Source organism: Colletotrichum siamense, assembly GCF_013390195.1.
Source record: "Colletotrichum siamense strain Cg363 chromosome Unknown KSG_Cg363_contig10, whole genome shotgun sequence".
NCBI classification, from domain to species: domain Eukaryota; kingdom Fungi; phylum Ascomycota; class Sordariomycetes; order Glomerellales; family Glomerellaceae; genus Colletotrichum; species Colletotrichum siamense.
This window is the reverse complement of record NW_023501023.1, coordinates 2,974,293-2,989,294: the sequence shown is the minus strand read 5'-3', so window position 1 is coordinate 2,989,294 and position 15,002 is coordinate 2,974,293. Positions and strand designations below refer to the sequence as shown.

The 15,002-nt window shown below is 56.9% G+C and overlaps 5 protein-coding genes across 5 annotated transcripts; 4 read left to right on the top strand and 1 right to left on the bottom strand.

The window, feature by feature from the left end:
• Window positions 1-336: 336 nt before the first annotated feature.
• On the top strand, window positions 337-2,179 carry CGCS363_v014692 (putative transporter; the record flags this gene model as incomplete). Its single annotated transcript, XM_036646541.1, has 5 exons — window positions 337-615; window positions 696-1,000; window positions 1,058-1,494; window positions 1,548-1,747; window positions 1,817-2,179. The coding sequence occupies 5 exons, from the start codon at window positions 337-339 to the stop codon at window positions 2,177-2,179; spliced, it is 1,584 nt and encodes a 527-aa protein (XP_036488191.1).
• Window positions 2,180-2,535: 356 nt separating this feature from the next.
• Window positions 2,536-3,784, top strand: CGCS363_v014691 (uncharacterized protein; the record flags this gene model as incomplete). Its single annotated transcript, XM_036646540.1, has 4 exons — window positions 2,536-2,887; window positions 2,952-3,035; window positions 3,104-3,663; window positions 3,737-3,784. The coding sequence occupies 4 exons, from the start codon at window positions 2,536-2,538 to the stop codon at window positions 3,782-3,784; spliced, it is 1,044 nt and encodes a 347-aa protein (XP_036488193.1).
• Window positions 3,785-4,764: 980 nt separating this feature from the next.
• On the top strand, window positions 4,765-7,609 carry ASG1-3 (Activator of stress genes 1; the record flags this gene model as incomplete). The annotated part of the gene is made up of 5 exons (XM_036646539.1): window positions 4,765-5,999; window positions 6,121-6,552; window positions 6,603-7,014; window positions 7,067-7,492; window positions 7,550-7,609. 5 exons carry the CDS (start codon window positions 4,765-4,767, stop codon window positions 7,607-7,609), a joined length of 2,565 nt encoding a protein of 854 aa, XP_036488192.1.
• Window positions 7,610-7,851: 242 nt separating this feature from the next.
• dak1-0 (Dihydroxyacetone kinase 1) lies at window positions 7,852-9,751 on the bottom strand (the record flags this gene model as incomplete). The annotated part of the gene is made up of 4 exons (XM_036646538.1): window positions 7,852-8,462; window positions 8,519-8,764; window positions 8,817-9,581; window positions 9,649-9,751. 4 exons carry the CDS (start codon window positions 9,749-9,751, stop codon window positions 7,852-7,854), a joined length of 1,725 nt encoding a protein of 574 aa, XP_036488337.1.
• Window positions 9,752-10,634: 883 nt separating this feature from the next.
• CGCS363_v014688 (Adenylate-forming reductase Nps11) lies at window positions 10,635-13,940 on the top strand (the record flags this gene model as incomplete). Its single annotated transcript, XM_036646537.1, has 3 exons — window positions 10,635-10,910; window positions 10,973-13,429; window positions 13,485-13,940. 3 exons carry the CDS (start codon window positions 10,635-10,637, stop codon window positions 13,938-13,940), a joined length of 3,189 nt encoding a protein of 1,062 aa, XP_036488703.1.
• Window positions 13,941-15,002: the final 1,062 nt, after the last annotated feature.

Genomic DNA, 15,002 nt, shown 5'->3' with positions numbered 1-15,002 from the left:
AAAGCACTCTGATCATCTTTGCGTGTCTTGTGATAGTGCGACGCTATGTGGACCAAAGCAACTGCAACATGCGTCCATCCGGCAAGCTATCCGGAAGCGTTTGGGGTATCGAGACGCTTCCCCGTGCTTTCCCCGGAGTGTTCTTGCCGTGTTATCCATGTTCCCTGGGGAGGATGCTCTAGCATGTGTGACTGGGCTACATCGCCCATTGTGAGCAAACGTTTAAAGATGTGACTCTTCGTTACCATCTTGTGTCCAATTATCCAGTACCTCGATGATACTGGCTCTAGCATCAACTGCCTTTTTAAAACAATGACACCAGATATGCCAATCACCATGAACCCAGACGAAAGCCCACAGCTACAGCAACGAACCACATCCAATGCCGAGGAAATTCACGAAACAAAGCCTTCAGCAGCCCAACTAGAGAATGTAGAGGAAGCAGACCTCCAAAAGTTCAAGCTTTCCAAGATTGGAGGCGATGTTGCCTTGGCACTCTTCGACAACGTGGGCGGGATCCATGACCCTATCGACCCGGAAGAGGACCGGAAGCTTGTCCGCAAAGTTGATTGGATGATTCTCCCCTACATCTCAGTCTGCTACGCCTTCTTCTACGTAAGTCTATATGCCAAGCGGTGCTTGGCCTCTCGCCAAGCGATCCGGTGACCGCGGCTAAATCTGACGATTGTGAAAAGATTGATAAGACTACCTTGTCTTACGCAGCCATTTTTGACATCCAGAAAGACCTTGGGTTAAAGGGTGCAGAGTACAGTTGGCTATCCTCGGTATTTTACTTTGGCTTCCTCGTATGGGCTCTTCCGACAAACTTCTTGCTACAGAGGTTTCCCATCGCGAAGTATCTGGGTATCAACATCTTTGCGTGGGGCACCTTTCTCATGCTTCAGGCCGTTGCGCCCAACTTCACAGTCTTGGCTGTGCTCAGAGCAATAAGCGGTGCAGCGGAGGCCTGCGCTGACCCGGCCTTCATGATCATCACCAGGTACGTTTCTTCCTCTATATCTCACCGACTTGAGGGACTCGGATAACAGGGTGAAAGCATGTGGTACACCCGGCGCGAACAACCCATCAAAATCGGCCTGTGGTACACTGCCAACGGCATCGGTATCGCCCTCGGGGGCCTGCTAGGCTACGGCATCGGCAACATCAAGGGTGCCCTGGCATCATGGAAGTACGAGTTCATCATCGTCGGCGCCCTCTGCTGCGCCTGGGGCATTGTCATCGCCGTCTTCCTCCCGGATAACCCCATTACGAGCAAGGCACTCTCGCAGCGCGAGAAACAAATTGTGATTGAGCGGCTGAGGGAGAACCAGACCGGTGTCGAGAACAAGACATTGAAGCTGTACCAGGTTCGGGAGGCGTTCACCGACTTCAAGCTGTACTTCTTCTTTATGATTGCGCTGCTTCAGGCCATCGTGAACGGGGGGACGTCGAACTTTGGGACGTTGATTATCAAGGGGTTCAACTTTTCTACGCGTGCGTATCCGTCACCTTGGATGTCATTGTGTGTTAAAGCTAAATTGTCATAGTCATCACAGCCGTTCTTCAGGTCCCCTACGGCGTCCTCATTTTCATTGCCATCCTAGTCTGCGTGTTCATCAACGACAGACTTCCTCCCAACAATCGATGCTTCATGCTGGTCCTGTTCTTGCTCCCCAACGTCGTGGGTGCATTTGGACTACGATTCGTGCCCGACGACCAGCAAGTCGGGAGACTTATCTGCTACTACGTGAGTTCTTATCACTCCAGCATGTCCAGTGGAGTTTCCCGCGGCAAAAAGCTCATTTTGATTTTCCAGTTGACCGGATCCATCAACGCTTCATTCGTGCTGCTCCTCTCACTCCAAACAGCAAACATTGCGGGACACACCAAAAAGGTCGTCACATCAGCATGCCTCTTCTTGGGTTACTGCGTAGGGAACATTGCCGGTCCCTTCTTTTACAAGTCCGACCAGGCGCCCAAGTACGAGCTTGGCATCTGGAGCATGATTGTAGCACATCTGCTTGAAGTTGTCATCGTCATTGCACTGCGCTTCCTGTTAAAGTGGGAGAATGAGCGGCGCGATCGGGCGCAGGGTGAAGTTGCCGAGGTGGACTTGGACGCGACTGCGTTTGGGGACTTGACGGACCAGGAAAACATGAACTTTAGGTACATTTACTGAGACAACACGAAGTCAGACAGAATGAAACTTGACATGTAGGGCAGTGAAAATAGGAACTGTGCTACTGTCATTTAATGAAAACCAACTCAAATTGAGTTTTGTTTCCAAGAACACGAGATAAATGACAGGAGACGGGAGCTTGATTGATGGCCCCGTCCGGCCTTTGACAGGAAACAAATCCGCTCTGTAACGGTTTTAAGTCGGGCGTAGCAGTGGGCGCCGGCTCCCCGACGCCGGCGCATTTCACCCCGATAGCGATTTTCGGCGTCTTGACTTGCACATATTCAGTGTCCACCTCATCTTCGTTCTCATCTCCAACAGTTTGCTTTCACTTTGCGTAAATCACCTCTCTCATCATGTCTTCTAGTTTACCACCCCGACCGCCCTTCTCGTCTCTGCCCCTGGACCCCAATGGTCCTCCAGGAAACGCATGGGGTCTCTATGGCAAAGACGATCGCTTAGGGGCGCTGAACCTTCTGACCCCAGCCATCGTCGCCGCTGCAGCAGCATCAGAGATCCGGACCGGTGACCGCGTGTCGCTGGACTGGTCGCTGACCAACCCTTCACAGCCGAGCTTCGATCGGGCGCCGTTTGAATCGAAACTTGTCAACCGGGCGCATCCCAACGGGGAGAAGAGGACGGTCAACGACGACATCTTGCACTTCAACACGCAGTGCAGCAGCCAGTGGGACGGGTTCAGGCACTACGGTATTTAGCGATGATGCTTCAGGGCAGCAGGACATAAACAAGGATCAAGCAGCTAACGCTTCAGACGAAGGGTACCAGAAAGCCAAGCGGTACTACAACAACACGACTCAAGACGACCTGGAAAATCCCGAAAAGATCGGCATCGATGGTGAGTCGTGTCGCGCTGCGGTCTCTGCGCTGCGCTGCATTTGTTTCATTAACTAATAAACAAAAAAGCCTGGGTCGAGAAGGGTGGCATCGTCGGCCGGGGCGTCCTGCTCGACTACGCAAGCTTTTGCGCCCGGCACGCACTCCCGCTCGACGCCTTCACGAGCAGCGACATCACCCTCGAGCACCTGAAGCAGGTCGCCGCCGAGCAGAACGTCACCTTCCAGCCCGGCGACATCCTGCTCATCCGCTCGGGCTTCACGGCGGGATACAACGCCAAAGACGACGCGGCGCAGAAGGCCGTCGCTGCGCGCGCGAGCCCCGACTTCCTCGGCGTCGAGCCGACCAAGGACGTGCTGCGGTGGATTTGGGAGACTGGGTTTGCGGCCGTGGCGGGCGACGCGCCGAGCTTCGAGAGGGCACCCATCGCGGGGCCTCATACCGCCGTGGGAGGGGTGTGGAAGGACGAGGCGTGGGAGGAGGAGATGCAGAGCGGAGGTTTGCTGCATCAGTGGCTGCTGGGCGGATGGGGACTGCCGATTGGGGAGATGTTTGATCTCGAGGCGTTGAGTGTCAAGTGCGAGGAGCTCGGGAGGTGGACGTTCTTCGTGAGCAGCGTGCCATTGAAGGTGAGTTTTGCGACCCTGGCTTACTTGATTAAACGAGGTGAAGATGAATTTGTCATTAACTCGCGACCGTTAGGTGCCTGGAGGCGTTGCTAGTCCTCCCAACGCAGTGGCGATCTTTTAATGGGATTGATTACTATTATCAGAAACGTTGTCATGAATTCAGAGTTTGATGAGCATCTTGATAGTAGAACAAACCCAGCAACTAACACGCCTTCTTAATGATGACCTCGTCAAACTACCGCCAACAGAAATAGACAAAAACCTGATTAAACACGCCACCTCCTCGCGCGTCTGGATATATATAACCCCGTAGGCTAGCTACCCCAGACTCACTTGGTTCATGTTGGTGCGTGCGATTGCAGATCCCTGGTTGTTCTGAAATGACTTACTCGCCGGAAGCAGCTCTAGAACAATCTTCCTTTGCTCCCACGTTTCTGAGGCTGAAGACGGCGACCTTCATCCCTGTGGCCCTATTACACCCAAACACAAGCTCATCTCCGGGATCTCGTGTTCTTCCTCTTCCCCATGTCCCCAACACACTTCACTGTACAGACACAGACAAAACCCTTGACTCTTCGCATATGCCCCTCCCTCCAATTCAGTCTGCTCTTCGTGCCAATACCACCATTCTTTGAAAACCAAACATAATCATTCGACTCGGGCGCCCGGGGCATCTCCCCGCAAGAGCATAGCCATGTCCCGCAAGGATGCCCGTCCCAACCGGGGGAGACTAAGAAATGGGGGCGGCCGGGTACCCCGCATTGTCTCCCCATTCCCAAAAGGATTAAGAATGAGGTGACATTTCCGTTCCTCCACGTTCCCGCCCTGGGTCCCTCTCTTTCCCCCTTACACCCATCTCCCACTCTGAGTCTGCGTGCGCTCGAGGGCCATGTTTCCGTGTCTCCAGCAGCAGCAGGATCAGGGGAGTCTGCCGCCGCCGCCGCCGCGCCAAATTGCTCGCTGTTAGTTTGCGTTGCTGGGGGCTGAACCGGGCACTGCACAACCGCACCCGCATCCGCGCTCCGCCGTCCGTCCGTCTGCCCGCCTCTCCGCCCTCTGGGCCTTGACGGAGAAGAGCAGAGCTAGGCTGAGGTTCCGGCAATGGACCTGGACTCTGACGAAGGCTCCGGTGTCGGCATCGGCATCGGGAGCACAGGCAACATCGGCAATGCCAGCAGCATCAACGTTGCCGCAAGCAGCAGCAGCACCATGAATGGCGGGAACCGCCGCCATTCCCACTCACACCATCACCAGCATGTCCTGGATAACCACGGCCACGGCCACGGCCAACGACACCACAGCACAAGCTCCATCAACGGCAACGGAACCATCAACGGATCAAGCATCAACACCACTAATACCAACGCCAACGGGAACACCCAGCAACTGGCTTCTCCGCCCCTGACACACCCGTCCAACACGACGCCTCTGCCAGACAGCGGCAGACGTCGGCGCCACCGCGACAAGGAACGCGTCCGCGTCACCCGGGCCTGCGACAGGTGCAAGAAGCGCAAGATCCGCTGCACGGGAATCCAGCCGTGCGAGTTATGCATCCGCACCGAGTCCCACTGCACCTACAACGCGTCTTATGCACGCGGGCGCCAGCCGCCCGTGGCAACTCGGGAAGATGTCGCCCGAATGGACCTCGACGGCCTCGACGTCTCCGTACCGCCGCCTGCGGGAACGCATGGAAACAGCTCGAACAGCAGCAATTCCGCTGGTGCTGGTGGTGCCGTCTCCGGCTCATCTGGTGCGGCTGGCGAAGATGCCCTGATGGCATCCATCGTCGTCGACGTCGGAGAGCCTGATGTTGACCATGAGCATGACCACCACCAAGAGGAAAGCATCATGAACGGATCGAATCTTGTCATTGGCAGCGTCGGCCCGGGGACTGCCGAGCCTCCTTCGCGGGCGTCTCCTGAACCTACGCAGACAGACCTCCAGGGCCACTACGTCGGCCCCTCATCCGGTGTGTCTTTCTTACTGAGGGTTCAGAAGAGGTTACACCAGGCCGTCTCCTTCTCACAAGCTTCCTCCATTTTCACTTTTGGCGATGCCCCTCTGCCTGACTTTGACCCCAGCGGCGCCTTCTGCGTCCTGCTGTCCAAGGATGAGGCGACAACGCTGCTCAAGAGATATTTTGACTTTGCCGTGCCAACGCACCGCTTCCTCCATCGCCCCACCGTCGAAGGCTGGCTTGAAGAGTTCTATGCCACCAACGGCGCGATGAAGAGCCAGGAGGACGCTCCCGCGCGGAGAGCTGTTCTATTTATGGTGTTTGCTCAGGCCCAGGAGTACATGGTCACCACTCAGACCCGTGAAAACGCGGACGTCAGGTAAGTTTCATGTTTGCTTTTACTGCCCTCTGCTTGGGTAACCATACACCATATCCGTCGTCGCACCCGTCACTCATGTTTGTCACAAACCAAAACCCCTTGTCTAACACACCCGACCCAGCGCTCGATATTTCTTGGCTGCAGATCACCAGCTCTCCAAAGAGCGCGGTGCCGTTCGCCTAGCCAGCGTACAGGCTCGCTTATGCCAGTGCTTCTGGCTACTATCACAGTCCCGCATCAACCACTGCTGGAGTCTCTTCGGCACCGTCGGGCACCTGGCCCTCGCCATCGGCCTCAACAGGAACCGCCACGCCGACCCGGCGGGGGCTTACAACTACATCGAGCTCGAGTGTCGACGGCGCACGTTCTGGTGCGCGTACAGCCTCGACAACTACCTCAGCGCCGCGCTGGGCCGGCCGCGGACGTTCCACGATGAAGACATCGACCAGGAACTCCCGTCGTGCTCGGAAGACGGCGATCTGCATGCGGACCACATCACACCCCGCATGGGACGCGGGCAGTCGCTTATGCTGGCGCCCGTGGCTCACGTCAAGTAAGTGCGGACCGTCCCGCTGTGCTGCATCAGACACTGACTCGATGTAGGCTTTCACGAATAGTGAGCATGATCTTACGAGATCTGTACTCCATCCGCCCCTCCTCATTCTCCAACCGCTGCGCCTTGGCAGCAAAGTACTCTCAGAACCTGAAGCAATGGCGCGCCGAGCTGTCGCAGTTCCTGGATGACGGCATCAACATGGCCCTTCTCATACCAATATTCCAACGACAGAGAAACGTATTGAATCTAGCCTACTGGCACGCCATGATACTAACTCATCGGCCGTTCCTCCTCAGCAACTTTGCGAGGTTACAACGGAACGGCAAGAGCCGTCGCCGCAGCGTGCCGCACAAGGACCAAGCCGGCGACAGCGTCCAGGCGTGCTTAGATGCGGCCATGCACGTGGTAGACACAGTGAACGACCTGATCCAGGCAGGCCAGCTCTTCCGTGCATTCTGGGTAAGACATCTCTCTATGTCATGTTGCAGACGTCTAATAACACCAAATATAGTTCACATCTTACTTCGCGTTCTCCGCCGTCGTCGTTCTCTACGTCTATACAATACAGCAGCGGACGGCGCCCGCAGAGACCTGGCAATCATACTTCGCCGCCGCGACGCGGTGCCAGACGCAGCTCGCCACGCTGGCTGACAACGAGTCTCAGCTGGCCGCGCGGTACTGTCTGGTGCTGGAGGAGCTGCGAACGGAGGCTCTGAGGCAAACGGAGCGCCTCCACAGCCCTCCAGTCCATAATAACCAGGATGGTGGCGGGTCTTTGGCAGCTCGTCCGGCAGAAGATGTCCACAACCAACAGCCTGATCACCTAGCAGGAATCAACTTCTCGGACGTCGCTCACACCGAGGACTTTGTGGGGTTCGATGCTAGCCCAAGTAGCTCGCTAGCTGACATGACCAGCTGGGGTCAATTCGATTCCATGGTAAGATTTTGCTCGATGTATGTGACTGCGAACCTTTGACTAAACTTTCCTGTGCAGGTCACGTCTGGCTTTGGGGGCTTGGAAGCATTGCTAAATGACGACTCACTAAGATTCTAAATATCCCCCTTGTCGTCGGAGAAGATCTGGTTATTGCATAGATGGCGAAATATGTACTTTGATATCAGGCGAGACATGGTCTTGTCCAGGTGCAATCGATATTTGCTGGATATATGATCCTTGGAAAGACCCAGTCTTATCAATCAAGACGTGTTACAATCATCATCAAACGCATTAGCTTGTACCTTCAAATATTTACAACTCTGGCTCCGCCAACATATTCAACATGATCGTGACCCCAGCTAAGACGTCGCCGCCTCAAGTCCCTCCAAGATAGCCAACACACCCTCAGCTCCCGGGTCAGGAACCTTCCCCCACGCAGACTCCTCTACATACACCGCCCTGCCCAAACTCGCCGCCATCCCCTTCGTAGCCTCCACCCCCTTCCTCGCCTCCTTCACAGCCTCGCTCACACTCCCCGTCCTCTCCAGCGTCTTAACAAACGGCTCCAACGCATCCAGCAGCGTCCGATCACCCTGCCTAGCCGGCGTCGCCTGCTGCAGCGTCCCCAACGCGCCGACAGCCACCTTCGTCCACGCCTTCGTGTTGAGCACGCCGGCGGTCGCCTTGCGCAGCTCCGAGGACAGCGCCGCGAAGAAGATGCTGTAGATGGCGCCCGAGGTGCCGTCCATGTTGTCCTCGATCACGTTCGTCAAGTCGATGGCCGTGCGGACGGCGTCGGCGGTGAGGTCGGCGGAGCCGGCATACTTGGAGACGGCCTTGGCGCCGCGCAGGAGGGTGACGCCGCAGTCGCCGTCGCCGACTTTGGTGTCGTGGTCGGTGATCTGGGGCTCGGCTTGTTCGATGCGCTTGCTTGCTTCGGCGACGACCTTCTTGAAGACGTCGACGTTCACTATATCAAGATTGTCAGTTGGGGAATGGGGAGCGAAGGTGGGTGTTTCAACATACACTCAACTCCACTCTTTGCGCCGTCTGCTCCGTGGCTGGCATCAGCGCTTTCGGTGATCCGCTGCTTCGGGTCGCTGGCCGTCTCATTGCGCGGGGAGTATGCCCAGCCGATTGCGTCGGTGCTGGCATCGATGTACTTCAGGATGTCAGGGGTGGCCTTGAGCAGGGTGATGCTGAAGCCGGGGCCGTTGAGACTCGTCATGTACGTTCCCGAAATGACACGAGCCAGCTTAGGTCCCTTGGCGCCTTTGAACAATCAGCAATTTCCCTTGTCATCATCACGGGGGCCAACTCTTACCGAGAGCATTGACGACCTTGGCAGTAATTCCGCTAAACTCAAGCGGCGAAACACCACCCAAGTTGTTCACCAACAGAACAACATCCTTCGCATCAGAGAAGTCAACATAGGCTCTGTCGGAGTCCTTGGCATCCAGAAGCTGTGTCAACATCTGGTCAATCAGCTTCGGCAGTTCCGGTCGCGGCTTCAGGACCTGGCACCCGGGCTCATTGTGAATACCCATGCCGAGCTCAACCTGATCCCCTGCCGACGGCGCCGCGGCCTCGCGACCAGGGATATGAACATGCTCTAGCGACGCACCAACCGTCACCAAATTCTCCGTAACCGCCTTCCCCAACTTCAACACATCCGCCAACGACGCGCCCGTCTCCTTGTATGCGCCGAGGATCTTGTGCACCAGCACCGTTCCCGCCAGCCCGCGCCGGCCGACCTTGCCGCTCTTCTTGCGACCGACGGACACGTCGTCGCCGACGATGAGCACCTCGACGGGCACACCGAGGCTGGCCTTCGCCTTCTCGGCGGCCAGGTGGAAGTGGAAGACGTCGCCGGTGTAGTTCTTGATGATGAGCAGGACACCGGCCAGGGAGGCCACGCGGGAGATACCGGAGAGGATCTGCGCGACACTGGGCGAGGCGAAAATGGAGCCGGAGACGGCGGCAGTGAGCATGCCGTCGCCGACGAAGCCGGCGTGCGCGGGCTCGTGGCCGGCGCCGCCTCCGGAGATAATGGAGACTTTTTGGGAGTCATTGTTGGTGAGCCAGACAGCTATTTCATCATGAATCGTTAGTGTTTGAAGAATGAAAGTCGCTATCTTGAGGTGAGAGTCACGTACTCTTCTTGGACTTGTCAAAGGTCAGGCCTGAATGTTGCAGCACCAAGCTCTCGAGGGCATCGAGAACGAGGTTCTCTGCTTCGTCGTAAAAGTGCTGAGACATCTTTTCTTCACAAAATAAATGAACAAATTCTCAACAACCAGCAATACTACAATCTTTCATTCATGCCCGTCTCTCCGCGCGCGATGGCCAGAAGCCTTCTCATAATAAACAATGATACCCCTCTCCTCCAACTGGCGAAACCCCGCAACTGTGCCCCTCCAACAGCAACATCGTCCGACTCCCCCCGCACATCTCCCCGCGTGTTCTGACAACTCGGCGGATTCCTCCACAAACACCCAGACATCAGTCGGAAATACTACCAGCTTCCGATCCGATCGACTCGGAGGAGGGCAACGGGACGACGGGAAGGGGGTGAAAGTCACCGGCACATGGCTCTCCGGAATTGGCCCGTGCGTCTCGGCCGGTAGCCGGTGTGGTGCTTTTCCGTGTCTCAAAGGGCCCGGTGTGCTTTTCCGTCGGTTGTCTCGGCACGCACCCGTGACCCTTTGAGAGATTGCTGTGAGCAGCATAGGCACAGAACAGGCGCGGACGGTAATTTTCCATTGCCACCGGGGGCGAGGGTGTTTGGGTTAGGTGGCTGTCTAGCTGCAAAGCACCGCGAACAGGAGGGACGGAAGTGCGTGTTTGCTAGAACCAGACGAACATGGGAAAGGACATGGGGGCTGCCTGGATGTGCAGAAGATGGTGAAAGGATATTAGAGGCTTGCTTCTGGGCTCTGGCTCTGTTCTCCAAAACCGTCTTCAAGTCACTATTGCGCCGCGGATGAATTGGATGAGCACGCTGGCAACTCAATGTTGAAGACTTTAATACCGGCTCACATTCTCTCTTGATTTCATTCAGTTGCATGATTCCCGATTGAGCTCATTCTGACCCATCCCCTCTGACTTACCTCCCTCATTCCCATACCCCAGCTTGTCAGCCATGGCAATTCACACAGAAGGCGTCGCGGCGAGGTCACTCCTCTCTTCTGAGAAGCCGACCGTCGAGATCGTCGAGACTGTCAAGCCCGTCGAGCAGCCCAGGACTGTCACAGACCTGCTTTTGAGAAGGGTAGAAGAGGCACCAGATGTCGATGTTCTGGCATACCCGGCAACGGCTCGTGGAAGAGATGATTATGTCAACTACACCGCCAAGGACCTTGATCGGTTTGCCGATGAAGCCGCGCGCAAATATGCCCAAGCTGGGCTTCTCCCAGAGGTATGCATTTACATTGTCTCATCGAGACTATCCCCGACGTCTCTCATACTCACCATGATTAGAACCCAAACTCAGCCCAAGCAGAGGTTATCGCGCTTCTTGCCAACTCAGACATCAACTATGTAGTCACCATGTTTGCCCTGTCAAGGATGGGCTTTGCCGTACTCTACCTCTCAACGCGTCTCTCCCCCGAGGCTTACGTCAACCTTCTCAAGAAGACGAACTGCAACCGCATCGTCATATCAGACCGCTACAGCAGCATAGCCTCCGAAATCAGCGAGCAATACCCCATCTCATCGTTCAGCATTCTTGACAGGGTCGACTACGACCTCCCTGCGCCCTCAGGCGACCGTTTCCCCATCTTCTCGCACCCCAACGCTTCCCAGCGCATTTCCTTCATCGTGCACTCGTCCGGCTCGACGGGGCTGCCCAAGCCCATTTTCCAGACGCACGCCGCCTGCGTCTCCAACTACTCGAGTGGCATCCCCTACCGTGCGTTCCTGACGTTGCCACTGTTCCACAACCACGGTATCTCGACGCTCTTCCGCGCCATCGTCGCGGGACACAGGATCGCCATCTACAACGCCAACCTGCCGCTGTCGGGAACCACGCTGGTGAAGGCCATGGCCGCGACGGAGCCGGGGAGTTTACACTGCGTGCCGTACGCGTTGAAGCTGCTCGCAGAGACCGAGGGCGGAATTGAGGCGCTGAAGAAGCTCAAGCTGGTGCTGTACGGCGGCAGCAGTTGTCCCGATGACTTGGGTGACCGTCTCGTCGAGGAGGGCGTGTATCTCGTTGGACACTATGGCGCAACAGAGATGGGCCAGCTCATGACCTCGTTCCGTGAGCCCGGAGACAAATACTGGAACTACATGCGCCCCCTCGCGTCGGCCAAGCCCTGGCTGCGCATGATCCCCATCGCAGGTGACGTCTACGAGTGCGTCGTTCTCGATGGCCTCCCGTCAAAGGTCATGTCCAACTCGGACGACCCGGCCCCCAACTCATACCGCACCCGCGATACCTTCGTCCCGCATCCTACCATCCCCGACGCCTGGCGCTACCTCGGCCGTCTCGATGACCGCGTCACCCTCGTCAACGGCGAGAAGGTCCTCCCCATCCCCTACGAGAACCACATCCGCGAGCACGAGCTCGTCCAGGAGGTCGTCGTCTTCGGCGTCGGCAAGTCCATCCCCGGCCTGATCATTATCCCCAGCGAGAACGCCAAGGACCTGTCCAAGGAGGAGATCCTCAAGACCCTCAGCCCGGTCATTGAGCAGGCCAACGCGCGCGCCGAGGCGTTCGGCCGCGTCTCCCCGGAGATGATCGAGGTCGTCGACATCGGCACGGAATACCCCCGCACCGACAAGGGCACCGTCATCCGCGCCGCCTTCTACAAGCAGTTCGCCGACCTCATCGAAGACGTCTACCGCCGATTCGAGGCCCCTACGGACGACGTCGCCGGCGGCGAGCTCGTCACACTCGACCTGCCCCAGCTGGAGGACCACCTCCTCGACCTCTTCCGCAGCAAGCTCGGCTTCGAGGCCCTGCAGAAGGAAACCGACTTCTTCGAGGCCGGCGTCGACAGCCTCCAGGCCAGCACGGCCCGCGGCCACATCCAGCGTGGCGTCAACCTCGGCGGCAAGACCCTCGGCCAGAATGTCGTCTTCGAGTTCCCCAACGTCGTCGCCCTCGCCAAACATGTCCACTCCCTCCGCACCGGCGAGGCCGCCGAGGCCGAGGACGAGATCGAGGTGATGAAGAAGCTCATCGCCAAGTACTCCGACTTCAGCGAGCGTAAGCCCGGCAGCATCACCCCGGACGGCGAGACTGTCGTCCTTACCGGCGCCACCGGCTCTCTTGGCGCACATCTCCTCGCCCAGGTCGTGCGCCAGCCCTACGTCAAGACCGTCTACTGCCTAGCCCGCGCCTCGTCCCCCTCCGAAGCCGAATCCCGCGTGCTTGCCTCTCTCACCCCCAAGGGCCTTGTCCTCTCCGACGCCGAGAAGGCCAAGGTGAAGTACCTTCCCACGAACCTGGGTCAAGCTGACCTCGGCCTCACCCCCGAAGCCGCTGCCGAGCTGCGCAAGTCGCTCACGACCGTCATCCACTCCGCCTGGGCCGTCAACTTCAACCTCGGTGTCGCGAGCTTCGAGGCGCAGCACATCCGCGGCGTGCATAATCTGCTCAACTTCTGCCTCGGCACCGAGACGGTTAACCCGGCGCGGTTCTACTTCTGCTCGTCCATCTCGGCGGCCGCGGGGACGCCCATCCCTGCGCGAGTGAAGGAGACGTACGTGGAGAATCTGGAGCATGCGCAGAACATGGGCTATGCGCGGTCCAAGGTCGTCACGGAGCATGTCGTCAAGGCGGCGGCGACCAAGACCGGGATGACGGCGCGTGTGCTGCGTTTGGGGCAGATCGTGGGCGATTCCAAGGGTGGTGTGTGGAACCAGACGGAGGCGATTCCGTTGATGATCCGCAGCGCCAAGGTGATTAAGGCGCTGCCTGCTCTTGACGAGGTAAGTTATACCATTACAATGATAAGAAGAAAGTCCATACTGACGAGATTCACAGACCCCGTCATGGATGCCCGCAGACAAAATGGCCCTCGCAGTCCTCCAACTCGCCAACCTCACCGGTACGCGCTGCTCCTCTTGTGGCGCGCCCCCGGCCTCCCCCGACGACGCGGACCTCAGCCTCGTCTACCAGGTCCAGAACCCGACGCTCTTCCACTGGACCTTCGACTTCCTACGCGCCCTCCGCGCCGCCGGGCTCGAATTCCAGATCGTCTCGCAGCGCGAGTGGGTGCGCCGCTTGCGCGACTCCGACCCCGACCCGGAGCGGAACCCGACGTACAAGCTGCTGCGCTTCTTTGAGGAGAAGTATGACAACGATAGGCCTGGCCGCGAGGGGCTGGTGTTTGAGACGCAGCGGACAGGGGAGAGGAGTCCTGCTGTTGGAGAAGGATGGGATGTTGTGGGGAGCGGGCTAGTTGAGAAGATGGTTAGGTGGATGGAGACGCAGTGGTAAATGTGTTTTTCTTAGATATCCTGGGACTTCATGAATGGCGTTGGGCATTGTGCATTATGAATAATGGTTGTCTCACTGATTGGGCAAGGCTTTTCAGCCTAATCCAGCTAGCGTTCTTACCGACATAGGTGATATATTTATATAGCTGAAGAGCACCTACTATTAGAATACGGCCTACAAAGCAGCCAAACCCGCTTGAACTGTAACTAAATATACTAACTATTGCATGAATAGGTTCCTAACCTGTTCAAGCGATGAAACAGCTAGCCCTCTAGAATATCAGTTAATCTGGACAGGCAGATAACCCCGTGAGCCTAGACCAGCCGCCTCGATAAACGAGTTGATTAGTATTAATACTACCACTGGTTGCTTCACCCAGCTGAAAAGCCTAGACATCGCGATATCAACCCCATAAATTTACAAGAAAAGCATTCGTCATTCACTCCGCCTCCTTATTCCTGCATATGTGACTGCGCACTTTTTCCGTATTTTCTTCCAGCCCGATGCCGACAACGTGTTTCCCGCTCGCTACCGGATGAGCAAATCCATATCTGACACGTTTCAGTGCCATCTCTTTACTTAGATCCAATCCATTTGACCAGTCGCTTTGGGGCGGCACATCTACGAGTTTGGAAGTTCGCACAGCCGCTGAAACGTAGCCAAGGACCTCCGGTCCATATGTCAAATGAGTGAAAATGACGCTGGAAATGCCAGCGGTCAAAAGCACCACACAGGAGACAATACACCATCCCATCCAAATCTTCGAAACCACATACAGCTCTACCATAGTTGTCGTATTCTCGGCTAAGGTGATATTCGGTTCAAGTGCTGCGCCATTAATATCCATCCATTCTCCCGCCACCGCCGCTGAGAGCTGGGCTATCGCTAAATATGTGTTGAGGAGCTGACTGAGCCGTATTCCGATGGTTTCATCTTCAACTCCATCCAGCGTAGCTAGTGGCTTGCCTGATGTTCCCGACCCTGACATGTTTACGAAACTCGGATCCTGGAGGTAGTAGACAGACATTTCGTTGCTCTCCATGGTCGGCAAATACTGTGAGA